This window comes from Taudactylus pleione, unplaced genomic scaffold (assembly GCF_031769625.1).
Source record: "Taudactylus pleione unplaced genomic scaffold, aTauple2 ptg000121l, whole genome shotgun sequence".
Taxonomy (NCBI): domain Eukaryota; kingdom Metazoa; phylum Chordata; class Amphibia; order Anura; family Myobatrachidae; genus Taudactylus; species Taudactylus pleione.
The window spans coordinates 3,099,544-3,126,500 of NW_028284523.1; the positions used below are offsets into that span (position 1 = coordinate 3,099,544).

Consider the following 26,957-nt stretch of genomic DNA (forward strand, 5'->3'; position numbering starts at 1 on the left):
TATAAAAAGTTTTTTTGAGATTTTTGCAAATTTAATAACAAAAAAACTAAGAAATCACATGTACACAAGTATTCACAGCCTTTGCCATGAAGTTCAAAACTGAGCTCAGGTGCATCCTGTTTCCACTGATCATCCTTGAGATGTTGCTACAGCTTAATTGGAGTCTACCTGTGGTAAATTCAGTTGTTTGGACATGATTTTGAAAGGCATACACCTGTCTATATAAGGTCCCACACTAGACAGTGCATGTCAGAGCACAAACCAAGCATGAAGTCCAAGGAATTGTCTGGAAACCTCCGAGACAGGATTGTCTCGAGGCACAAATCTGGGGAAGCGTACAGAAAAATATCTGTTGCTTTGAATGTCCCAATGAGCACAGTGGCCTCCATCATCCGTAAATGGAAGAAGTTCAGAACCACCAGGACTCTTCCTAGAGTTGGCCGGCCGTCTAAATTGAGCGATCGTGGGAGAAGGGCCCTAGTCAGAGAGGTGACCAAGAACCTGATGGTCACTCTGCTACAGCATTCCTCTGTGGAGAGAGAACCTTCCAGAAGGACAACCATCTCTGCAGAAATCCACCAATCAGGCCTGTATGGTAGAGTGGCCAGACGGAAGCCACTCCTTAGTTTAAAAAAAAAAAAAGCACATGGCAGCCCACCTGGAGTTTGCCAAAATGCAGCTGAAGGACTCTCAGACCACGAGAAACAAAATTCTCTGGTCTGATGAGACAAAGATTGAACTCTTTGGCGTCAATGCCAGGCGTGATTTTTGGAGGAAACCAGGCACCGCTCATCACCAGGCCAATACCATCCCTACAGTGAAGCATGGTGGTGGCAGCATCATGCTGTGGGGGTGTTTTTCAGTGGCAGGAACTGGGAGACTCTTCTGGATAGAGGGAAAGATGAATGCAGCAATGTACAGAGACATCCTGGATGAAAACCTGCTCCACAGTGCTCTTGACCCCAGACTGGGGAGACAGTTCATCTTTCAGTAGTACAACGACCCTAAGCACACAACCAAGATATCAAAGGAGTGGCTTCAGGACAACTCTGCGAATGTCCTTGAGAGGCCCAGCCAGAGCCCAGACTTGAATCTGATTGAATATCTCTGGAGAGATCTGAAAATGACTGTGCACCGATGTTTCCCATCCAACCTGATGGAGCTTGAGAGGATTGGGCAAAACTGCCCAAAGATAGGTGTGCCAAGCTTGTGGCATCATATTCAAAAAGACTTGAGGCTGTAATTGCTGCCAAAGGTGCATCAACAAAGTATTGAGCAAAGGCTGTGAATACTTATGTACATGTGATTTCTTTAGTTTTTTTTTTTTTTTTTTTTAAATTAAATTTGCAAAAAAACTTTTTACACGTTGTCATTATGAGGTATTGTGTGTAGAATTTTGAGGACAAAAATGAATTTATTCCATTTTGAAATAAGGCTGTAACATAACAAAATGTGGAAAAAGTGAAGCGCTGTGAATACTTTCAGGATGCACTGTATATGTATGTGTGTATATATATATATATATATATATATATATATATATATAAAAAGGGGGGGCAATAGTCAAAACAAACAAAAAAGTTACTTCTAATGTTGTAGTGTTAACTAAAGAAATACTAATTTAAAGTTTTTAAATGATTTCAAGCAACAGGTCCACTCTATATGGATTTATAGTTGCATGAAGATATATCTATAGTCAAAAGCACCTAACCTGTGACTTTTGCCATCCTGCTACTGTTGTAGCAATGTTTATATACCATGTACTTGTCTTGCATTGTCAAACTGTATGATACTATTTTCTTGTTCTGCTCAACTGTTTATGTACTATGTAAGGCGCTGCGGAACCCTTGTGGCGCCATATAAATAAAGGATAATAATAATATCCGTGTAGGGCAATGGCACCGATTAGGATGAGTGACTAAAGCTGATAAATTCTACTACACAGTGGACTAACCATTCAGAAACAGAAAAGTAATTTTTTTCAGAAATAAATACAAGTCACAAAGTTTTCCACAATCTGTTAGTAAGGTCTTTTTTTTTTTTTGTTATAAATATATTTACATTTAGAACATAAAATTAAAATAGTTCCTCATTATGCAGAAAAGTTAATGTTTTAAGGCTTTATATAAAGGAAAAAAAAAACAAAAGCACCTTAAAATTACCGTCAATCTCTACCATAATCTTTCACAAAGAGGCTTGGGTACAAAATACCTTGAATGCGTTTGTGATGCTAGACATACTGTCACACGGTAACATAAAATGGTAACCACACAGCTGTGCATACAGGTTACAACCAGGCATGGCTGCAGTCCCAATGTTTTATGATGTAATGTAACTGTTAAAGGGGAGAAATGCAGGGAAGGGAATGGTCACTGAATGGCAAGGAGAAGTAATACAGCATCTGGGCATGTTGTCTTGTGTATTTACCAGTCTCACATACAACTACTCCCACTGTATTTATCCTCTTACTGGCCTATAGGAGGTACAGCAGTGTACACTACAGATGCTCCATCGCCATGTAATAGGCACACTTGTGCGAGGATAAATCGAGGAAAGGTCACCTGTAAATGGTGAAATAATGAGACTAATAAAATAAAAATGGACGACTTTATATTATATTATATCCCACCTTTTATCTTGGCTTACAAGAGAGCTGTTTTTCTACTTTACCCAGCTAGTATACATTAACTACAACATATATGTGTGTGTGTAAAATGCAGCCACCATTTCATTTGTAGGAAGTTAATAAGTCACACATTAGACCAGTGTGAATCATAAGGAATGGCCAACATTTACAGAATACGTGTTTCTTCACCATCTTCTAAACCTAAAACTGGAAATACTGGTTTTGTGAAGCAATAGAATTTTTTTTTTAATTGATGACCGAGAAGTCAGAGACAATAGGGATCAGATGTAGAATGCAATGCATAGCTGTATCACATTGGCATCTTGTAGTTAAATACAGGAAATCTGTAGAAATTAGGAGATTTCTGCTCTCTGGCTCTTTCAGAATAAGACAGCACTGGTTGTACTACTTATACCTCTTACACTGGCCAAATAACCCAGGTTATTGCCATGTCAACCCAGGTCACGGCCCAGTGTAAAAGGGTCACCAGGGTTACAGGTAACCCGGGTCCCATTTGCAGCATAGGAACATCCAGCTCACCGGCGCTTGGATATGTCGTCATCTCCAAGCCCTGGCAAAAAACTTAACACTGCACCCTTGTGCCGTGTAAATGGCCCGACCCAAAATAACCCAGGTCAGCCGCAATGTGAACAGGGTCTGTCCCAGGTTCGAACAGTGTTCCAAAACCCAGGTAAGACATGGAATTTTGGTGTAAAAGAAATATAAGTGAAGAAGCTAAAACAGAAAGTATATTGGCACATTTGAACCAGGGTTGCATAAAAATCGGATTCAAAAAAATAAATATAAAACGGATTTATTTGATTTAAATCTGAGTTTTTGGAATTAAATAGGATTTTTTTTAAGTAAATGTTTTACATTTTTAAACGTTTATTTAAAAAATTTTTAATAAAAAAAATCCTATTTAAATCAAATAAATCCGTTTTTGAATTTAAAAAAAAAAAAAAAAAAAAATCCAAATTTTATGCAACCCTGCATTTAACCACTTAAGGCAGCAATCCAGAAACATATTTGGTGTCTTATTAAATATAAATTACTGTGGCAAGCTATAAATGGCAGCTTAGTAAATACATTTTGTTCTCTTGCTTTGTATCTTCGGATTGCTATTAATGATGCATAATTCAGCAGTTTTTCCAGTTATGCGTCTACCATGGCAACCAGTCACATGGCACAAGATGTAGAGAGCAGAGGCGCTTTGAAACACCCCTCTAAGCTCTGTTATCACTGTGATAGCCTCTTCTCCACTCCACCTCTGCCATCACATAACCTGTTAATATTCTGTGTGTATGTTTGTCTGGCAAGCATACATTTTTTTCCAACCAGAGTTATTTTGAAAAAGAGATAATGATATGTAGGAGGGCATTTAAGAAAAGTGGCTAGCAGATGCTTAAAGTGTACTTAAATTGCTATGTGGATTGCTGCTTTAACTTAGAACACAATGGATGCTTATTAAAAGGAAAGGGTTTTGTATGCCCAGAACAGACATCTAATATTGTACACCTGTGTAAAACAGATGCTTTCAGCTTCACAGGAATTTGTGCCAATGAAAACACCACAACAGTAATGTAGCTATTGCAGCTTATATGTAAAAATAAATGAACCCTTGAACAGGTCATTACAGGTGGTTAATTAGGGCCTGATTAGGAGGTGGACGCAGTGTAGATGCCGCAACGCAGCAGACCAATGTTGTAAATCTGCGCATGCGTCCGAGTTGCACTACACATCCGTCCCAATGGTTACTGCAGGGAGACACAATTTTGAACGCAAGAGCTGGGTATTTCAATGGGCATTCCTGGGAGGTAACATTGGCGTGGCTATCCAGATGCTGGTCTAAAAACACAGTAGCACTGATAAAAGGAAGCCATGTTCAGGAGGAGTAGTTACACCAGCCTTAGGATTGGTGCAAGTTTTGATGGTGCACCAATGGATTAGCGCCACTGCCAGTGGACATCTTGGTATGCTCAGAATCGTCCGCGGTATTAGCAAACAGATGCAGCAGAGGCCGTGGAAAAGACGAGGCCATGTCTGCTTCCACCTCAGAATCAGCCCCTTAGAGAGTGGGATTATTTTCCATACGTAATAGTCATAGAGGTAACAAAGAAAACTTACAACTGAAGTACCATGTGCTTTGGTCACATCTCAAGGCTTAAGGGCTCATTGCGCCATTATCAGAGTTTCCTATGTAGAAAAACAGGGGTCAGATGGCCTGGGGTTCAACAACTGATGGGATGGTGGTAGAATTGCTGGTAGGTCTGTGTGAGATATACAAACAAGCCCAGATGTCAACTCCACATTCATTACAACAAGTAACACCTTCCTACAGTACTTACCTCATACACTGGCTAACAAGCGTCAGGCTAGTGCATTAAAGACCTAATTAGACTCATTTAAAGGACTGATACTACTTATCAACTGCAAGTTTTATTGATTTGTTGCCTAGTCTAAAAAATATAAATATTTATCAGTGACGGAATCACATGTGTTCCCTCACTATGATCATTCAGGAGGTATTTAAAAATATAGTTATCTTTCAGTGACACAGGGGGGTTACATGTCAGCCAGCGCTCTGATGTTCCATTCCGTCCTGTATACATCAGGTTCTGTGTCAGACGCACAGTGCTGGGAGACAGAAGTGCCATATGCCCACAATCTGGCTGCCTCTATAGAATTCTCAGTAACATGCACCTATAGCCCTTCTCACATATCTCATGACAAAACTGAGAAATACTAAACAAAAAAAAAAAAAAATCAATTCTTCATGTTTGCATTAGGCGTTTCCATGGGCAGCAGATTCATGTTGATACAACAAATGTCATTAAACTTCACTGATGTATTTCCATAGTGCAAGATAGTGTACAATCTTCCTCTTTTCTGACTCACATGAAGGTCACATGAGGCTCAGCAAGGTGAAAGGTCATCTAAGACATCAGCAAAAAACGTACAAAAAAAACAAATCCTGTCAGCTGCTGTATGAAGAGAACAGAGTTGCATACCCTGCCCCACGTCCCTCATAGCATGGAGTGTGAAAGTCCTTGGATTAGAGTCTTACGGTGTTAGCACAGAATACTTTTGTGCTTATTAGTCAGTTATTTCCATTAGAGTTTTTAACATATTTGGCTAATGGCTTTAGTTTTCACTTTTTTTTTTTTTTTTTTTAAAAGGTTGGCAATTGTTTCAGGAGTGACGTGAGCTGACCGGATATTATTTAACTTTCTGTGCCCACTTTAAGTCGTCTGATCGAGGCTTCTCGCCAGTTACACCCTGGATGAGGTCTTCCAGGCGTTTCCAAAATCCAAGCTTCTCTAGCAGGTAGTTCAACCAACCTTAAAAGACAAACATCATCAGTGGGATACAAAGTGACAATCTCTTTACAGTATCTGATTAAACATCATTAAGGTGACTTGTCAATGGATGTCCATATATCAGAGACAGACACTTTAAATCATAGTAACAGCATAAGACTTATTCCACTAATTTATATGTGCAGGCTCCTTGTTGTTTTTAATCAAGGAAACGTAAAGTTTAAACATTTCTTTAAAAAAATAACTCTAAGCTTTGTAGTTTAATTCATATGCCCCGAATGAGAACATGATATTAATATGTATGGTCTTTAACTTTCCAGCTGCCTTCTGATGGAAAATGATGTAGATCTTCATCTTGACACATTCTTATCCACTTGTGAGCTCTTGATTCCTGACGTTTCAGTAAGATTCCCAAGTCTATGCATTCCTCCCACACCCCATTCACCACAAAATAACGTTGCAAGAAGTCACGACACTGTGGCAGCAATGTGCTACAGATTCTCTTAAATATTTGAAAATATAAAAATAACCAAGTGTATATGTTTGCAGACATCATTTGTAGGGTTATATATAAACCTTTATTACTGTTAACCTTTGCAGCCAACAAGTATCCCATGATTCGAACTATCTTTTTGAATTGCTACCACTCTATTTGTTACTAGTTCGGGAACTAGCTTGTCAAAATATACAATTCATGATGTCAAAGGGACAATGCCGACATGATTGTAATGAGGTTTTAAAGCATTTCAACAGTGGGCCGGATTCAGAGATGGACGGAACTGCAGAGCCGCACACAAGCAGCTGTGCAATTCTGGACACCTAAAATGCAAATGTAGCAGGAGGTGTCCGTAGTAAACGTACACTTCCATACTTAATCTGCAATCTCAGTGCTGCCACCGAGGTCGCAGCCTGGGATCATCATCGCAACCAGTTGCTCCTTTGGCCAAGCTGGGGAAGGTGAAGCTTATCGCAGCCTGGCCAGGTCCTAACAGCTGCAAGGCCAGGAAATCTGCGTCCACCGACACAGACCCTGGCCTCGTCCTCCCCGTTTCCGTTGGCCAGCCATGACCCTGCTCCGCCGCAGCATGTCAATCATCCAAAATTGTTATCAGAAATATTCCAAAAACCGGAATATGTCATCTTTGCCGTGACGTCATGACTTCACTGTCCAATGACTCTCGGAGTGGGAGTGGCTTTGCAGAAATTCTCTCACCGGCTACATCTTCCTGAAACAGCTCCGGTGACCCCTGTGGACGCCGCTAGACCCCTGCAATGCACGGTTCACAAGGTTTACTTAGTCCGATGCCTTCAGCATTCCTCAAATAAGGTACACTTATAATCCACGGAAGCAGCACTCAGGATACAAAACAAAATAACAGTCAACAGCAGGTAAGTTGCTGCTGTAGACTGTCATTTTGTTTGTATCCTGAGTGCCACTTCCATGGAATACACACACATTATATACAGCCATGGCCAAAAGTTTTGAGAATGACACAAGTATTGGTTTTCAAAGTCTGCTGCTTCAATTTTTTATGAAGGCAATTGGCATATACTCCAGAATGTCATGAAGAGTGATCAGATGAATTGCAAAGTCCCTCTTTGCCATGACAATGAACTTAATCCCAAAAACAACATTTCCACTGCATTTCAGCCCTGTGACAAAAGGACCAGCTGACATGGCAGTGATTCTCTCGTTAACACAGGTGAGAGTGTTGACAAGGACAAGGCTGAAGATCACTCTGTCATGCTGATTGAGTTAGAATAACAGACTGGAAGCGTTAAAATGAGGGAGCTTGAATCATTGTTCTTCCTCTGTTACCATGGATACCTGCAAGGATATACGTGCAGTCATCATTGCTTTGCACAAAAAGGGCTTCACAGGCAAGGATATTGCTGCAAGTAAGATTGCACCTATATTAACCATTTATCGGATCATCAAGAACTTCAAGGAGAGAGGTTCAATAGTTGTGAAAGCGGCTTCAGGGCACCCAAGACCGTCCAGCAAGCACCAGGACCTTCTCCTAAAGCTGATTCAGCTGCGGGATCGGGGCACCACCAGTGCAGAGCTTGCACAGGAATGGCAGAAGGCAGGTATGAGTGCATCTTCACGCGCAGTGAGGCAAAAACTTTTGGAGGATGGCCTGGTGTCAAGAAGGGCAGCAAAGAAGCCACTGCTCTCCAGGAAAAACATCAGGGACAGACTGATATTCTGCAAAAGGTACAGGGATTGGACTGCTGAAGACTGGGGTAAAGTTATTTTCTCAGATGAATCCCCTTTCAGATTGTTTGGGACATCTGGAAAAACGCTTGTCCGAAGAAAAAAGGTGAGTGCTACCATCAGTAAAGCTTCTGAGACCATTCATTTGTGGGGTTGCTTCTCCGGCAAGGGGGTGGGCTCACTCACAATTTCACAACCCCAGTCCTCAGCAGCCCAATCCCTGTTAATTTTGCAGACAATCCGTCTGTCCCTGATGTTCTTCCTGGAGAGAAGTGGCTTCTTTGCTGCCCTTCTTGACTCCAGACCATCCTCCAAAAGTCTTCGTCCTGTGTCATGCCAACAGTAAAGCATCCTGAGACCATTCATGTGTGGAGTTGCTTTTCAGCCAAGGGAGTGGGTTCACTCACAATTTTGCCTAAGAACACAGCCATGAATAAAGAAAGGAATAAAAAACATCCTCCAAGAGCAACTTCTCCCAAAGATCCAAGAAGTTTGGTGACTAACAATGCCTTTTCCAGCACGATCGAGCTCATTGCCATAAGGCAAAAGTGATTACTAAGTAGCTCGGGGAACAAAACATTGAAATTTTGGGTCCATGGCCAGGAAACTCCCCAGACCTTAACCCCATTGAGAATTTGTGGTCAATCCTCAAGAGGCGGGTGGACAAACAAAAACCCACAAATTCTGACAAACGCCAAGCATTGATTAGGCAAGAATGGGCAGCCATCTTTATGTTGCCCAGAATTTGATCGACAGCATGCCAGGGCAAATTGCAGAGGTCTTGAAAAAGAAGGGTCAACACTGCAAATATTGACTCTTTGCATAAACTTAATGTAATTGTCCATAAAAGCCTTTGAGTGTGAGTTATGGTAGATTTACCAAGATAACTCCTTTTCTTCGAGGTCCATAGGGATACCATATTATGGTTGGAAGATCAGGCACCAAACAGTTAAAGTTTTGTCTCCCAGAATGCCCCGGGTCCTCCTCCATATATACCCCGCCCCTAGCCATAGGACTTCAGTTGAGTTAGCAAGCCCAAGGGCAGGAGAAGGAAAGAGGAGAAGGAAGAACAATCGTACACCAGAAACACTCTTACGCAAGATGAGGGAATCTGTGACCAAAAGAAAAACACACAATGAGCCCAGGTGCGTCAGGGTGGGCGCCCTGTGGATCTGAAGAAAAGGCGTTATCTAAACAAGTCTACCATAACTGTTACTTCTTCGGGGTCCATAGGGATCCACAGGGATACCATGGGGACGTCCTAAAGCAGTTCCCCTAGGGTGGGAGACGCTCCTGAGCAGAGAGGAGAACTAGTAGCCCAAAGGAAGCATCCTGAGAGGCAAAAGTATCAAAGGCATAGAACCCAAGAAAAAAAAAGTGTGGACAGAAGACCACGTGGCAGCCTTGCATAATTGTTCAGCAGAGGCACCACGACTGAATGCCCACGATGGCCCTACAGACCGAGTAGAATGCGCTGTCACCATGCTTGTGACAGGAAGATCAGCCTGTGTATACACCTGGGAGATAGTCATGCGTAGCCATGTCACCAGAGTCTGTTTACTAGCTGGCCATCCTAGTTTGTGAAAACCATATAACACAAAAAGAGAATCTGATTTTCTAACATAATTCGTACACTCCACATAAATACGGAGAGCACAAACTACATCAAGGAGGCTTCATCTACAGAGAGGTCTGGAGCCTGAAACCTGGAACAACAATTTCTTCATTCACATGAAAACGGGCCACTAGCTTAGGAAGGTAACCCTCCATTGTACGAAGAACAGCTTTATCCTTGTGAAAAAACAAAAATGGGGAGCGACAAGGGAGTGCTGCCAAATCAGAGACTCTGCGAGCAGATGAGATAGCAAGAAGAAAAATTGTCTTTGCTATCAACCACTTCAAATCTACAGAGTCTAAAGGTTCAGAATGGGGAAGCCTGGAACCCCTTAAAAACCAAAAGACAAATCCCACGGAACAAAGGAGGCTGAACCCGCAGAACTCCTTGGAATAAAATTCTAACATCTGATAATGAAGCAATCTTCTTCTGGAACCAGTCTGATAGTGCAGGTGGCTGCACTCTTAAAGTAGTCAGGCGGAGACCAATGTCTAACCCTGTCTGCAGAAAAGCCAGAATCCTGGAAATTCTGATTACCTTAGGATCATATTCATTATGGGAACATCATTGACCAAAGGAATGCCAAACCCTGTAATAGATGCTGCAAGAAGCTTTTTTGCCCTAAGCATCGTCTGAATAACCGAACTGGAAAACCCCTTTGTGGCAGGGACCTTGTGTTAGCATATCCTGCCACAGAGGAAGATGATACGGACTGCCTACTGAGATTCTGTATGTCGGTGAACCAATGACATCTGGGCCAAGCTGGAGAACCAGTATCAGCTGTCAGGGACAGCATCTTACCTATGTCATATAGTGTTGCACTGATTTATATTTGTATATGTATTATCATATTTATATGTTTTATGTTGGTAGTGATATTTTGTTTGAGATTTCGCAGCATAATGAGTTCACATAATGGTCACGCTTATATGTTGGTTATGATACACGTTTGTATTTGTATATGGTTACAGTTTATTTACTGTTGCCTTTGACTACTATTGCGTGTCTTCTAATCTCTGCTCAGATGCAGCCCCTGGGTTACATGCTTTGCACTCAGCTGTCCCTGAGTGCGTCTAGTTATTGTTACTGATTACAGCTGAGGGACGGCACCTGACCAGAGATTGGTTAGCAGTCTGTACTGTGAGTATTTAAGAGTGTATGTAAGACTGCATTCACTTATGTCTGTCCTGATGACGGGTCCCCGAGTCCCCGAAACATCGATGCAATGAAGACACTTCTTATTATATCATTTCAAGACTTGGAGTGCCGCCTATTTGCTTGATCTATTTGGAGGGTTTCCCTGCCCAGTTGGAGGGCACCCAAGCGGTTTTACCAAAAGGCTTACAAGCAGTCTCAGAGTGCCAGATACTGCATGGCAGATATGTAGAGATAGATTTTTTTTATTATATATATATATATATATATATATATATATATATATATATATATATATATATATATATACATATATATACACACACATACATACATACATACACTGCTCAAAAAAATAGAGGGAAGACTAAAATAACACATCCTAGATCTAAATGAATGAAATATTCTTATTAAATACTTTGTTCTTTACATAGTTGAATGTGCCGACACCAAAATCACACAAATATTATGATTGGAAATCAAATTTATTAACCCATGGAGGTCTGGTTTTGGAGCCACACTCAAAATTAAAAGTGGAAAAACACACTACAGGCTGCTCCAACTTTGATGTAATGTCCCTAAAACAAGTCAAACTGAGGCTCAGTAGTGTGTGTGGCCTCCACATGCCTGTATGACCTCCCTACAATGCCTGGGCATGCTCCTGATGAGGTGGCGGATGGACTTCTGAGGGCTCTCCTCCCAGACCTAGACTAAAGCATCTGCCAACTCCTGGACAGTCTGTGGTGCAACGTGGCGTTGGTGGATGGAGCGAGACATGACGTCCCAGATGTGCTCAATTGGATTCAGGTCTGGGGAACGGGCGGGCCAGTCCATAGCATCAATGCCTTCGTCTTGCAGGAACTGCTCACACACTCGAGCCACATGAGGTCTAGCATTGTCTTGCATTAGGAGGAACCAAGGGCCAACAGCACCAGCATATGGTCTCACAAGGGGTCTGAGGATCTCATCTCGATACCTAATGGCAGTCAGGCTACCTCTAGCGAGCACATGGAGGGCTGTGCGGTCCCCCAAAGAAATGCCACCCCACACCATTACTGACCAACTGCCAAACCGATCATGCTGGAGGATGTTGCAGGCAGCAGAACGTTCTCCTTGACGTCTCCAGACTCTGTCACGTCTGTCACATGTGCTCAGTGTGAACCTGCTTTCATCTGTGAAGAGCACAGGGCGCCAGTGTAGAATTTGCCAATCTTGGTGTTCTCTGGCAAATGCCAAACGTCCTGCACGGTGTTGGGCTGTAAGCACAACCCCCACCTGTGGACGTAGAGCCCTCATACCACCCTCATGGAGTCTGTTTCTGACTGTTTGAGCAGACACATGCACATTTGTGGCCTGCTGGAGGAGCTCTGGCAGTGCTCCTCCTGTTCCTCCTTGCACAAAGGCGGAGGTAGCGGTCCTGCTGCTGGGTTGTTGCCCTCCTACGGCCTCCTCCACGTCTCCTGATGTACTGGCCTGTCTCTTGGTAGCGCCTCCATGCTCTGGACACTACGCTGGCAGACACAGCAAACCTTCTTGCCACAGCTCCCATTGATGTGCCATCCTAGATGAGTTGCACTACCTGAGCCACTTGTGTGGGTTGTAGACTCCGTCTCATGCTACCACTAGAGTGAAAGCACCGCCAGCATTCAAAAGTGACCAAAACATCAGCCAAAAAGCATAGGAACTGAGAAGTGATCTGTGGTCACCATCTGCAGAACCACTCCTTTATTGGGGGTGTCTTGCTAATTGCCTATAATACAGGGATATTCTTGAGCAAAACCTGTTTCAGTCTGCCTGTGATTTGAGACTAGGACGGAGGTTCACCTTCCAGCAGGACAATGATCCGAAGCATACTGCTAAAGCAACACTTGAGTGGTTTAAGGGGAAACATTTAAATGTGTTGCAATTGCCTAGTCAAAGCCCAGATCTCAATCCAAATGAGAATCTGTGGTCAGACTTGAAGATTGCTGTTCACAAGCGGAAACCATCCAACATGAAGGAGCTGGAGCAGTTTTGCCTTGAGGAATGGGCAAAAATCCCAGGGGCAAGATGTGGCAAGCTCAGAGACTTATCCAAAGCGACTTGCAGCTGTAATTGCCGCAAAAGGTGGCTTGACAAAGTACTGACTTTAGGGGGTGAATCGTAATGGACGCTGAAGTTTTCTGTTATGTCGTCCTAAATTTTGTTTGATTCACATAAAAAAAAACAAAAAAACAAAACACAACTTCACAGTTGTAGGTAAGTTCTGTGAATGAAATGATGCACAACTTCAAACAATCTATTTTAATTCCACGTTATTAGGCAACAAAACATGAAAATGGGAAAAGGATGTGAATACTTTTGCATATAATATTATTATATTTATATATACATTATATATATATATATTAGGGGTGAGCGGGTTCGGTTTTACTCGGTTCTTATCGCCACTTTACCGCAATTTCGGCTCGATTTCATTCGCTATCCAAAACACGTGTTCGGCGATAGCCAATAAAAAGATCCGAGTAAAACCGAACCCGCTCACCCCTAATAAATAAATAAATATATATATATTTTTATTTATTTTTTTAGTGGAAAAAATGCTGAAAAGTAAGAGTGGTACAATAATGAGTGTCCGCAAGCAACAATGAAACATAGTGGAGGTTCCTTGCAAGTTTGGGGTTGTATTTCAGAAAATGGAGTTGGTGATTTGGTAAGGATTAATGGTGGCCTCAATGCTGAGAAATACAGGCAGGTACTTATCCATCATGCAATACTATCAGGCGTCCGATTGGCTCCAAATTTATTATGCAGCAGGACAATGACCCCAAGCATACAGCCAATATCATTAAGAACTATCTTCAGCGTAAAGAAGAACTAGAAGTGATGATATGGCATCCACAGCCCTGATCTCATCATCAAGTCTGTCTGGGATTACATGAAGAGACAGAAGGATTTGAGCAAGCCTACATTCACAGAAGTTGTGGTTTGTAACAAAATGGGTATGTAATACCGGCAGTCGGGAAGCCACCGTCATAATACCGACAGCGGCATCCCGATGGTCGGTATACCCACCCTCCCCCCTAACCCTCCCTTCTTGTAGCCTAACCCTAACCCTCCCAGTTAGTGGCTAAACCTAAGTCTGTCCCAGCTATGCTGCCTAAAACTAACCCCCCCCCTGCCGGTCTGCTAACTAAATCCTGTTTGTAACAACCTCCCTGCAGAGTTCCTTCAAAAGCTGTGTGCGCACACGCACACACACACACAATATCCCGGTGCCAGAAGCCCAACACTTGTCAGAATTCTGGCGCTGTCAGGGGGAAGGTTAGAATGCAAGGATGGGGTGGATAGGTTTAGGAACTAGGGGGAGAGGATAGGTTCAGGCCCCGGAGAGGGTTAGGGATATAGATATACACACACACTATAACACACACATATTTATTATATATCTACATAAAATTTAATTTTATTTATTTTTTCCAAACAAAAAAACAAACTATCCCAAATTGTGCAATCAGCGTCTATCTAGACCATGGGTCTACAAACTTTTACACAGTGTGGGCCATATAAAAAAAATTCAACAAAGCCCGAGGGCCACTAAGCTACACACAGTAGCACAATCTTGATTCACCCAATTCACATTACACCACATAGGCCGTATTCAATTTGAGGCGAAAAGTCCAGGACTTTTCGCCTCCTTCACCTGTTTTCCAGGCGGAAAAGTATCGCGCGCATGCCCGCTATTCCCCGTATTAAATTTCAAAGTAGCCTAAATTGGGAACCGGAGAAATCTGGATCGATGAAAAGTCATGCAAATTTTCGGGTTTTGTTCCTAGGACCCCCCCTAAAGATGTCCAGACATGGGGGTTCAGTCTGGGTACCCCCGCTTAGCCCTGCAGAATGTGTTCTGCATTTTTAAATAGCCACGGCAGGTGTTTTTTCCCGACATTGAAGAAGTGATGCAGAAGAGCACTTAGCTTTTTTGTTTCGTTTTTATAAGTGGTCCCATCAAATTTGGGGTACATGAAAATGGGTACTAACATATTTATAAGTCCCTAAACTAATTTTTAAAAAATTCAGCAAAAAAGCACCTGCAGCTAATAGCCTATTCTAGAAAACACCTGCCGCATACTTACATAATACCCCTGAACCTATTTCGCTATTTTTAAACACTGTTCCCCTATTTTTTTTTTCTCCCCAAAATGTTAAATATTTTTTTTTTTACTTTTTTTTTTGCACATTTAGGGCCAAATGTAATAGGGTGAGAGTTTAGCAGTAAACTCTCACATTGGTTGAGTTTTATCTTCAAAATGGGAAAACATCTGAATGAGATTTTAAATCGTGAGTTTTCGAAGTATAAAAAAACATGCAAGTTCGCTCTGTTACTTTGTTTTTGGACTTTACTACATTGGCAAAGTTTAAAAAGTGTCAGAAACTCTCAGTTTTCTAAACTCTCACCCTATTACATTTGGCCCTTAGTTTTAGTTTTAAGGGGGCATTCCCAAGGGTGCAGGCTATTTTTTTTAAGCCTGCACCCCTAAACCCCAATTCTGCATTTTTTTTCGCCTGCTAAAGGCTGGCGAAAAATTATCCCCGTTTTTTTACATTGAATTTTCTCACCGGCGAACAGTCAATGTAATTGAATACGGAGAGATTTCAAATAGGCGAAAATGACGTTATCTTCATATCAAAATTTATCAAAATAAATTATCGCCGATTCCGACATTTCTCCTCAAATTGAATACGGGCAATAGTCGTGCCCCTTTTACACAATGCCCACATTTGTGCCCCTTATACACAATGCCCACATTTGTGCCCCTTATACACAATGCCCACATTTGTGCCCCTTATACACAATGCCCACAGTAGTAGTGTCCTTTACACAATGCCCACAGCAGTAGTGCCCTTAATGCATATGCTCACCGTAGTGATGCCCCTTATGCAGTGCCCTCAGCAATGGTGCCCCTTATACAGTGCTCCCATTAGTGGTGTCCCAGTAGTAATGCCCCCAATACTAGTGCCCCCTAGTAGTAGTGCCCCTAATAGTAATGCCCCCTAATAGTAATGCCCCCTAGTAGAAGTTCCCCCAGTAGTGAAGCCCCTTACAAAAAAAATAAAAAAATACTACTACTTACCTTAAACCCCACTCCCGCGTCTGCTGCCTCCGGTCCGACCGACTGCTCTTCTGTCTGAACCACGGGAGAGACATCATGACGTCTCTCCCATAGTGCACTGCACACACTGCAGGACCCGGAAGCCTCCGATGCAGTGCAGGTAGGGAGCCGGGCGCCCGCTGGTAACAAAATCTCAGCGGGCGTCCAGCAAATGGAGCCTGTTGGCTTGCCGCGGGGAACAGCTCCCCCCGGTTGACGGGCAACCCGACAGAGCTCCGCGGGCCACGGGTTGAGGATCCCTGATCTAGACGGTCCAGATATTGTCCATATCATATAACCGTGGTGCAGCACACCTGAATGACCCTTCTCCCATAGGGTATTAAACTGTATGAATAAAAGAATATAGGAGGCGCTCAATAGTGAAGTATATCAAGGGAAAAAGCTTTACTAAAAATAGATTAAAACCACTCACATAGGAAGCGGAAATATCCAATAAGAAGTTCCAAACCAGCATTCTTGATGTGACTCCTCGCTCCTTTCTGAACACGTGAGGTCAGCGCGATCACGTCCTCGTCAAGCTACGATCAGACGCGTTTTGTCCAATCGGACTTATAGATGGATAGATATCCATCTATCTATATGATTTTTACACACAATACACTGCCCGATCACTGTGTCCAGTAGTGATCAGGACACAGGTGGACAGAGGCGGAGCTGAAGCCAGAAGGAGGAGCCGGAGACAGAGCAGGGCGGCCGTGCCAGTTACAGAGTAGGAGAACCGCGCTGGAAGGAGGTGGTGGCGGGGATGCCGCCAGCTGCCCGGACCAGGGACAGTAGCAGCCTCAGCTACCAGGAGGCACAGCTGCTGCTTCTATAGGAGTCACAGCCGCGCCAGGGGAGGAGGGGGTGAATGCCTGATCACTGCTAGCCACAGTAATTGGGACACAGCAGGAGCCACAGCTTTGCCTTCTAGTAAAGACACGGCTGTCTGGAGCCATGCCGGGGCGTCCCGCTTGGTGCCCGATCACTGTGGCCAGCCACAGGTGTAGGGGGACCAACAGGTCCCTCTGATATAGGCGGCTGCTGGAAGATTAGCTTCCCACAGCAGCATAGTAGGCATTTCTGACTGGTCACATCAGATGCAACCATGTCAGGGAAAGCCCAGTCTGGTGTGGTCGCATCTGATGCTACCACGCCAGGAGAGTGGTTAAATAACATTGCATCATATGCCTTGTCCCATTGACATAATGTGGTTGACAGCATTAATTTAACAATAAGGTCCTATCACTCCAGCTTGATTATGGTAGCTCCTGATTCTATTACTAGTGATCAATGAAGATAGACATGATCCTGAGGTTTGGTGGAGCATTCCTCACCTGTTGTGATACAGAAATAGGTCTCATGTGGAGACACGTGATGAATACGATGGTGTTTGCGAGGTAAGATGATGTGCCAGTCTTGGAGGAAGACCACCCAGGATGGAAGACCAAAGTATGTGTGAGACCACTTATGAATCTGGTTAGTCAACGTCACAAACATTGCCAGAGCAAAGATGAAGCACTCTGTGGCATATGTCTTGTAGATGAAATCTGCCATGGAATAAAAAAAAAAAAGTTACATCCCATAAATAGATTGAGAAAAAAATTATTCATAGTATGTGGACCCAGTAATTCCAATGAACACAGTTGAAGAGACCCAGAATGTGTGAACAGAAGCAATTTTACATCCGTTCCGACACTTCCTGTTTATTTTAGCAGTACTGAAATTGTGTAAACAGAGGTGCTAAATGCATGCTGCAATTCACAGAAACACAGCCCAATACACGCATGTGAACTATTCCATAAGAGACATGCTTTCCATTGTCACGTTAGCAAGCAAAATGTCAAAACACTGCACAAACTATTTACTGACTCCTCTACGGTAAGAAATCGGCACAAAACACTACAGTTTAATTGAAGTGACTTAACAAGAGAGGGTGAGGTAAACAGAACAGGAAGCGATTAGGAGACATGGAAATCTCTCTCATATTTGCCTCTCCTCAGCCTAGAACATCTCATTACTAAAGTATTAACTCCCCAACTCATTTCCTTTTGCATTTTTATATGTCCATTTGAAGTTCTCAAAACTCAGCCCAATTACTAAGCCAGACAATGAAACAAGCAGAACATGGCACGGAGTGTGACTAAAAAGGGATGCCTGGTTCCAGTGCAGTATGCATATGTATTGGCAATTGTTTCACCAAACTTCTTATCAAGCCAATTCGTGTATCCTTGGTAATCCCAAAATCAAGTTTATTGACACCACGATGCCACATGTGTGTGTGTGTGGCAGCTTATGAAAACCACACCTTGACAATTAACTCCTCTATTCAAATATTCTGAATAATGCAACTTGTCAAGTAGAGCTAACAAATATTATTCTTGCCATTATGTCAACAAGGACATTACCTGGAGAAAGGAAGAGGAATTTATATGCCATACACGCCAGAGGAATAATGGTCACCATGCAATTATCGCCATTAGTTTCTATAAAATCATGCCTTGTGATTGCTGTAGGATCGATATGATGCTCCCGAAAAGGTCTGATAAAGGCCTAGAACAGAGACAAGGGCTATTAAAATAAAATTTAAAATGGAGGTTTGTTCTATACTGGAAAACACAAATTTTCAAATATTAAATCTTGCTGCAGTTTTGTAAGAATAAGGAATCACCTTTTATGCAGAAGGTAAAATAACCTAAGATCAAGTCAGGAGAAACCATTCAATAGAGATCAGTGTTTGTACAGAACATTTTCACCCTTACACAAGCACTGCAGATAACATGGAACTAACATAAGGCATATATAGCTGTGTGTGTATTTCAGACAGACACTCTACAGTACACTAAAGTATATTTACACAAGTCACTTGACTTCACTACACAGTACTTTAAACAGATTCTACGTGTATATTAAATTACCTGTATTGTCATAAACGGATAGAAAAGCTTTATTAGTCTATTCATGGCTGAGAGTTCTCTCCCTGTACTCAGGTCAACGTTTGTACTTGTCGCATATGAACATCACTCATTTTTGGTTACGTTACCTTGTTTATTTCAGAAGACTTTTTTTTTCCTTTAACTTATTGTAAAACGTTTAAGTTTTACCGAAACAGCTGAATAACATTTTTTTTTTTTAAATTGAGATTTCAGGAAAGTTAACCAAATGCAAACTGTACAATACGCGATTTATATTTATATATTACTAGAGGATGTACCCGGTTTCACCCGGATAAACTTTAGATATTTTGCATTTCCTTCATACCATCTTAACTTATATGCTTAGCTTATTTTATGCCTCTGGTGTAAAGGAATGTGGCGGCTCCAGAGGTGGGGCTGTAGCACAGTCCAATATTCTAAAAGGAGAGCCACACCAACTGCCACCCCAACTGCTGCCAAACATCACTGGCAGTTGGTGTGTGTGGTTCCCCTATTTGAATATTGTATTGTGCTGCAGCCCCACCTCTGGAGCCACCACTCGACACAAACAATGAGCTTAGAGTCCCGCAGCACCTGGTACATGATGCTATTTCACCCACACCTCATTCGAGAGGAAACATTTGACCACTTTTTACCCCTAAAGGAATTGTATTTAGAAAAACCCTTGCTTAGTGAGTGGTTCCATCATGGAAGGAATATACTCATTTCTATGTTAAGGGGTTTGGGCTTGGCGTTGAGGAGTCTATAACATACATACATATTCTTCCAGGACACAAGCAGATAGCACTCCGCCTGCTTCTATCCTGGAAGAATAGTTTGGCCTCTCTCTCTCTCTCCCTCCATAGGAAGGCACCCCGACGCAGGATATCTTACCTAGAGAGCCCTTCTACACACATATACTATACTATACACTGGTGGCCAAAATTGCAGACACATTTTAAAATTTGAATGTTTTTCAACTTTGAATGCTTATAAAAACTGTTTCACTTCACGAAGTGCATGAAGTGTAACAGTTTTTAAAAGCATTAGAAGTTGAAAAACATTCAAATTCCAATAAGTCCGCAATTTTGGCCACCTGTGTATGTGTGTGGATAGATAAATATATTATAATACATATACACACACACACACACATATATATATATATATATATATATATATATATATAAACATATACATACACATACATATATATATATATATATATATATATATATATACATACACACACATATATATATATATATATATATATACATACACACACATATATATACACATACACACACACACATAATGTGGGGCAAGCCACAGATTGTGCAAGTTGTTGCAGTTTAAAAGATGAGAGGGGTCTGTAATTTCCATCATTGGTACACTTCAACTGTGAGAGACAGAATCAGAACAAAAAATTCCGGAAATCACCTTGTATGATTTTTAAACAATTTATTTGTATATTCTTGCGGAAGAAAAATATTTGGACAATCAAAAAGTGTAACTGAATACTTTGTAAAGTAACCTCGGTTGGCAATTACAGAGGTCAAATGTTTTCTGTAGTCCTTGACCAGGTTTGCACACACTGCAGCAGGTATTTTGGCCCACTCTTCAATGCAGATCTTCTCTAGATGTGTCATGTTTTCGGGATGTCGCGGGGCAACACGGACTTTCAACTCCCTCCACAGATTTTCTATTGGGTTGAGGTCTGGAGACTGGCTAGGCCAATCCAGGACCTTGAAATGCTTCTGACGGAGCCACTCCTTAGTTGCCCGGGCGGTGTTTTTGGGGTCATTGTCATGCTGGAAGACCCAGCCAGATTGCATCTTCAATGCTCTTACTGAGGGAAGGAGGTTTTTCCCCAAAATGTCATGATACATGTCCCCATTCATCCTCTCCGTAATACGGATCAGTAGTCCTGTCCCCTTTGCAGAAAAGCATCCCCAAAGCATGATGTTCCCACCCCCATGCTTCACAGTGGGTATGGTGTTTTTGGGATGCCACTCATCATTCTTCACCCTCAACACGGCGTGTGGAGTTTATACCAAAAAGTTCTATTTTGGTCTCATCTGACCACAGGACATTCTCCCAATCCTCCTCTGGATCATCCAGATGGTCATGGGCAAACTTTAGACGGGCCTGGACATGTTCTGGCTTAAGCAGGGGGACCTTTTGCGCGCTGCAGGATTTGAATCCATGACGACGTAGTGTGTTACGAATGATAACCTTTGTGACTGTGGTCCCAGCTCTCTTGAGGTCATTGATCAGGTCCCCTTGTGTAGTTCTGGGCTGATTCCTCACCGTTCTCAAGATCATTGATACCCCACGAGGTGAGATCTTGCATGGAGCCCCTGGTCGAGGGAGATTGTCTGTGATCTTGTATTTCTTCCATTTTTTAATAATTGTGCCAAGAGTTGATCTCTTCTCACCAAGCTGCTTGCCTATTGTAGTGTAGCTCATCCCAGCCTTGTGCAGGTCTACAATTTTGTCCCTGGTGTCCTTAGACAGCTCTCTGGTCTTGGCCATGGTGGAGAGGTTGCAGTCTGACTGTTTGAGAGTGTGGACAGGTGTCTTTTATACAGTTAACCAGTTCAAACAGGTGCCATTAATACAGGTAACGAGTGGAGGATAGATGAGCTTCCTAAAGAAGAAGCAACAGGTCTGTGAAAGCCAGAATTCTTGCTGGTTGGTAAGTGTCCAAATATTTATTTTCCGCAAGAATATACAAATAAATTGTTTAAAAATCATACAATGTGATTTCTGGAATTTATTGTTCTGATCCTGTCTCTCACACTTAAAGTGTACCTATGATGGAAATTTACAGACCCCTCATCTTTTAAAGTGCAACAACTAGCACAATCGGTGGCTGTCCAAATACTTTTTTGCCTGTGTGTGTGTGTGTGTGTGTATATATATATATATATATATATATATATACACACACACATACATACATAGACACAAGCGCACACAGTATATAGTCTATATACATAACAATAATTTATTTTATAAAAAGAAAAATAGTTTACTCACATCATACTGAATCTTGAGACAGCCAAATAAACTAAATGCCTACGTTTCGATTATTGTCTAGGGCCTTTTCAAGGAAAAATTAAAGGCCCCCATACATCAGAGACGGATCGCCGCGATGTGGAATGAACGGTGTTTCCAATCCGTTCGAAACATCCCGCCGATCCGTCGCAGATGGATGGGGACCTATAGTCATCCTGGAAAAAAAAAAAAAACAGAGGAGAAGCTCTTGATAAAGGTCCTAGACCACATTTTAAATATACATGCATTGAAAATTAAAACAATCAGCAAATTTGCAGGTGTTGGAGAATAACCTGTGAATCATTTTTCCAACTCCTGTCAATATTGAAGAAGCATTACTGAAATATGTTAGAGCACAAGAGTAGTTTAATAGCTTGCATGAACAAAAAAATTTAAATTGCATAACAGTGTGGAAATTTTTACAACCAGAACTTACCTTTCCAACAATAGGCAGCTCCACAGAGCCCCAAGTGTCTGCTCCCCAGTGCACTAACCCGGAGGCAAAGTCAGCTGTTACGATCCCTGCAACTAAAGACACAGAATTAGGAATCAGGCTGTGTGTGCAGAAATGGCTTATTAAAGAAGAGCGTATAATGTCTTGGGATCCGTAATCAATGGGAAACATCTGCATACATTGCATTTCAAGCATTAAACCGCACATCCTGCTTTTAGTAGGAAATAACCCCAACGGAAAAAACCTGGATAAGTAATGGAGGGTAGGAAGCTCAGTAAGTGTGTCTTTTTAGCCAGCTAAATAGTCAGTGACAAACACTCATGTTTATGAAAACAGTCCAGTTATTTCTAATATACAAAGGTTTTTAAAAAGGAATTTCGAAGCCTAAAAAGGTGCCTATCCACTAGAAGACAGGCAAAAGACTGCACGATTATGACATTGTAATCGTGCAGTCGTTTGTCAGTCTGTGATGTGCCTGCACTGAACGAGTGTAGGCACAATCATCTGCAAACATGCTAAACCTGACGTTATCGTCATGTTGTCCAGCATGTTTGCCCGATGATAGATGTCTAAGCGCCCAATTTTTTAAACAATCTGCAAACTATTATCGAACAATTATCGAACGATCTCGATATCGTTCAATCGCTCATTTTAATCGCCTAGTGGATAGGCACCGTGATACAAAAGCATTGTCCTTAGAAATGCAATGTGACCTCCAATTTCTTGCAATGTAAATACCCCTTGTTGCTAGGAATTTATCCTGGATAATGAAGGCATAATGTTGGTATTACAGCTTAACAGCACTGGGCATCAATTGTTTAATTCCAATCAGCACCTTATGTGTGTAAGGCTTGTATATTTTCTGCGTGTTTGGGTTTTCTCCAGGTATTTTTATTTCCTCCTATACAGCTGTGCTCTGTACAGAGCTACATAATGTGCAGGCGCTACGTAAATAAAGGCTATTTGTGCCTATGCAAATAGACTAAAGTTCGGTTCCTAAAGCACCAGTACCTTGTACTAGACAGAAAATCTCCCTGAAAGAACCCTAAGAAATAATTTTATATAATCGAAGACCGACACAATCTGCTGTTATGTAAGACATACATAAGTAGATTGACTGGCTGCACTTATATAAGAAAGATGAGCTTCCAATGTATTATCAATTGTGGTTTTATTGCTCTTCTTCACACTGAGGTTATCACCTTTATTTGCCACTGTAAACAGCACTATCAGCTAACGCACTATTTTTATCTCTTGAACAGATAGAGATATGGCTTTCACTGCTTGCCGATTGACTAATATTCAGGCAGTCCAAGCAGGTGTATAGACATTACACCCAGAGATGGGAAAATACAGCAAGCAGCCAGTACTGGCCTCTGTTCCGGGCACACCTGTTAAACACACCCTCAGTGGTTCTCAAACTCGGTCATCAGGACCCCAAACAGTTTGCATTTACCAGGTCACCTAGCAGGAGCACAGGTGTAGTCATTACTCACTGGCACATTATAAGATCTATAGGTGGAGCTAATTATTTCACTTATGATTCTGTGAGGAATAACCAAAAAAAAAAAAAAGGAAGAGAAGGCGTCTACGTTCACTAAGGGGTCTATGTATTAATAATATAGTGTTCCATTTTTAAAACAATATCCCGCTTATGTACTACCGGGAACTCGCAGGGACAGCGGTTGCGGTGACTGCTGTCCCCGCGAGTTATATCCCCGGCATTTCGGAGAAGCACTGCGCATGTGCACAGCATGGAGTTTAGAACACATGGGTCATATTGATTCTGTGCAATCTCCTGCATTGTGCCGTTAGTACATAGGATCAATACATATAATTATTTTATGTAAAAACCGGCATGATACATAATCTTGGTCAATCAAATCGCTGCTCTCTCAAAATCAGGGAATAGCCAACCCTGTATCCATATAGAGATAATTCAGAAAAGTAGAGAAAGTGCTGATAGATTGAAAAGAAACATTATTCAAAAAAATATATACACAATCATAAAATAAGTACCATTCACAGTAAATACTAAAACTAAATCACTGATTCCACTTAATAAAACAAAGAAAATGCGTGCATCTTTCAAAAACATTTGTTACTGTAACTACTAATCCATGTTGTAAGTTATATTGAAGAAATGTAACAATTCCCACTAGTTAAACAAAAATGTTATTCACAGGCTGCTCTGTGGATCAAAGTATTTTAGTTAATTGTGAAAAGAGCATGGTGTCCCAGTGTTAGCCCTGTGTTGATATCGACTTGTTAATATACAAAAAATGTAAAGTCATATTGATGCTCATTTCCTCTGAAGAAACAATTTTTTTTTATAGGTTGAGAAACGCGTCAGTAAGCCTTTACTGACCGCTGCTTAATCAAAGATCCCACATACTACTGCAACAGGACCGCAAACTGAGAGTCCCCTCTTCTGGACTTTTAACATTGCGTCCTGGGGGCTGCAAAATACAGACGCACGATAATCTTTCTTTTTAAGTGGAATCAGTGATTTAGTTTTAGTATTTACTGTGAATGGTATTTTAATTACTTATTTTATGATTATGTTTATATATTTTTTGGAATAAATGTTTATGCCTTTCAATCTATCAGCGCTTTCTCTACTTCTCTGGATTCTGTGAGGAGACCTGGAAAACATGCACTGTTTCAGGTCCTGGGGACCAAGGTGATTTTACATAAAATTATGCAGAAACTGCAGTTTCTGCATTGTTACTATGTACTAATAGCACAAATCAGGAGATTTCCAGAAATCTCAAGCAAAGTGCTAATTAACACTTCAGATCGCAGTCCCCATTATTATCAATGGGGACTACGATCTCACCCCTATGTACTAAACTCCAAAAAGCTAAGCTTTTCAGAGTTTAGCCCTGGTAGTTTACACCATCTTCCGATGGTGTAAACTGCATTGAGCCTATGGGGGCTCCAGGTGCAGGAGAGAGATCTTTAAGATCTCTCTCTCAGCCCATGGCCAGCTCCGGAAGCTGACATTGTTTGCATGCGCAGTCTCAGCTTCCCCCAGGGAAGTCCTTCACTTCTGTGAAAGACCTGTCCTAAATGCCAGGGATATAACTCGCGGTGACAGCATGGTACATAGCCAGGATATTTCTATTAAAAATGAAAATATCCCCGGCAAGTTAGATACATAATAATTTTGGCAGTACAGCGATTATTAGTACATAGACCCCCAAGTTTGAGAACCACTGCTCTATTTTATACACCAGCCTGCACAAAAAATAAATCTAAAAAAAAGGTGAGAGTGGAGGCCAAGCAGGTAATCTAGCCCAATCTGGAGCAGCAAATCCTGATCACAATAAAGTAAGAAGGAGAACATGGATGATAATTTTGTTAATATATAGACAAGTAAGGGGACAGTAGGACTCCATACGTCAGGACATCATATCCCACCAGTCCCCCTGCTATCCAGCTCCACCTTCATTTTACCGACTCTACTTCCTCTCCAGATACAGGGGAGAAGAAAGTTAATGTCCCTCATCCAGTCCCCCCCCCTTCCACCTCCCCCCCTTGACCCTATCCCTTCACGTCTCCTCCGCTACCTCTCTCCTTCTGCCTGCTCCCATCTTGCCCACCACCTTAACCTCTCCCTATCAACAGGCACTGTCCCGTCTGCATTCAAACATGCCCTCGTCTCCCCCATCCTAAAAAACCTACCCTTGATTCTAACACTCTCTACAACTACCATCCCATCTCTCTCCTCCCTTTTGCCTCCAAGCTCCTTGAGCATGTGGTTTACAACCGCCTTACCACCTTTCTTTCCTCCCACTCCCTCCTTGACCCTTTTCAGTCTGGCTTCAGTTCTCTTCACTCCACTGAAACTGCCCTCACAAAAGTCAGTAATGACCTTCTTGCTGCTAAATCCAAGGGCCACTTCTCTCTACTCATTCTCCTTGACCTCTCTGCTGCTTTCGACACTGTGTACCACCCTCTCCTTCTGCAAATCCTCCACTCACTTGGTCTACGTGACACTGCCCTCTCCTGGCTATCCTCCTACTTCTCTGACGATCCTTCTCTGTCTCCTCTTCTCCCCCACAGCCTCTTGCAGTAGGTGTTCCCCAAGGTTCTGTTCTTGGACCTCTCCTTTTCTCACTCTATACATCCTCACTAGGTGAACGCATCAGCTCTTTTGACCTCCAATATCACCTCTATGCTGATGATACTCATATCTACCTTTCCTCCCCTGACCTCTCTCCCTCTCTCCTCACTCGTGTCTCCAACTGTCTTTCTGCCATCTCTTCCTGAATGTCCCAGCGATTTCTTAAACTTAATATGTCTAAGACTGAGCTAATCATCTTCCCACCCCCCTACATAACCACACTTCCCACCATTTCTTTATCAGTTAATGGCACAACTATCTCCTCTAGCCCCAAAGTGCGTTGTCTTGGAATTATCCTGGACACCTCCATCTCCTTCAAATCACATATCC

The 26,957-nt window shown here is 42.1% G+C and overlaps 1 protein-coding gene across 2 annotated transcripts in view; it reads right to left on the bottom strand.

Annotated features, from left to right (window-relative positions):
* Positions 1–2,036: 2,036 nt before the first annotated feature.
* Positions 2,037–26,957, bottom strand: part of PEDS1 (plasmanylethanolamine desaturase 1) — a 44,158-nt gene continuing 19,237 nt past the window's right edge. For both annotated transcript variants that reach the window (XM_088472137.1, XM_088472136.1), the window contains 4 exons: positions 22,481–22,572; positions 18,475–18,619; positions 17,404–17,616; positions 2,037–5,967 (listed from right to left, as the gene is read on the bottom strand). In XM_088472137.1, coding sequence (XP_088328263.1) covers positions 5,846–5,967; positions 17,404–17,616; positions 18,475–18,619; positions 22,481–22,572 — 572 coding nt within the window. In that variant the 3' untranslated portion in view covers positions 2,037–5,845. The remainder of the gene's footprint in view (positions 5,968–17,403; positions 17,617–18,474; positions 18,620–22,480; positions 22,573–26,957) is intronic.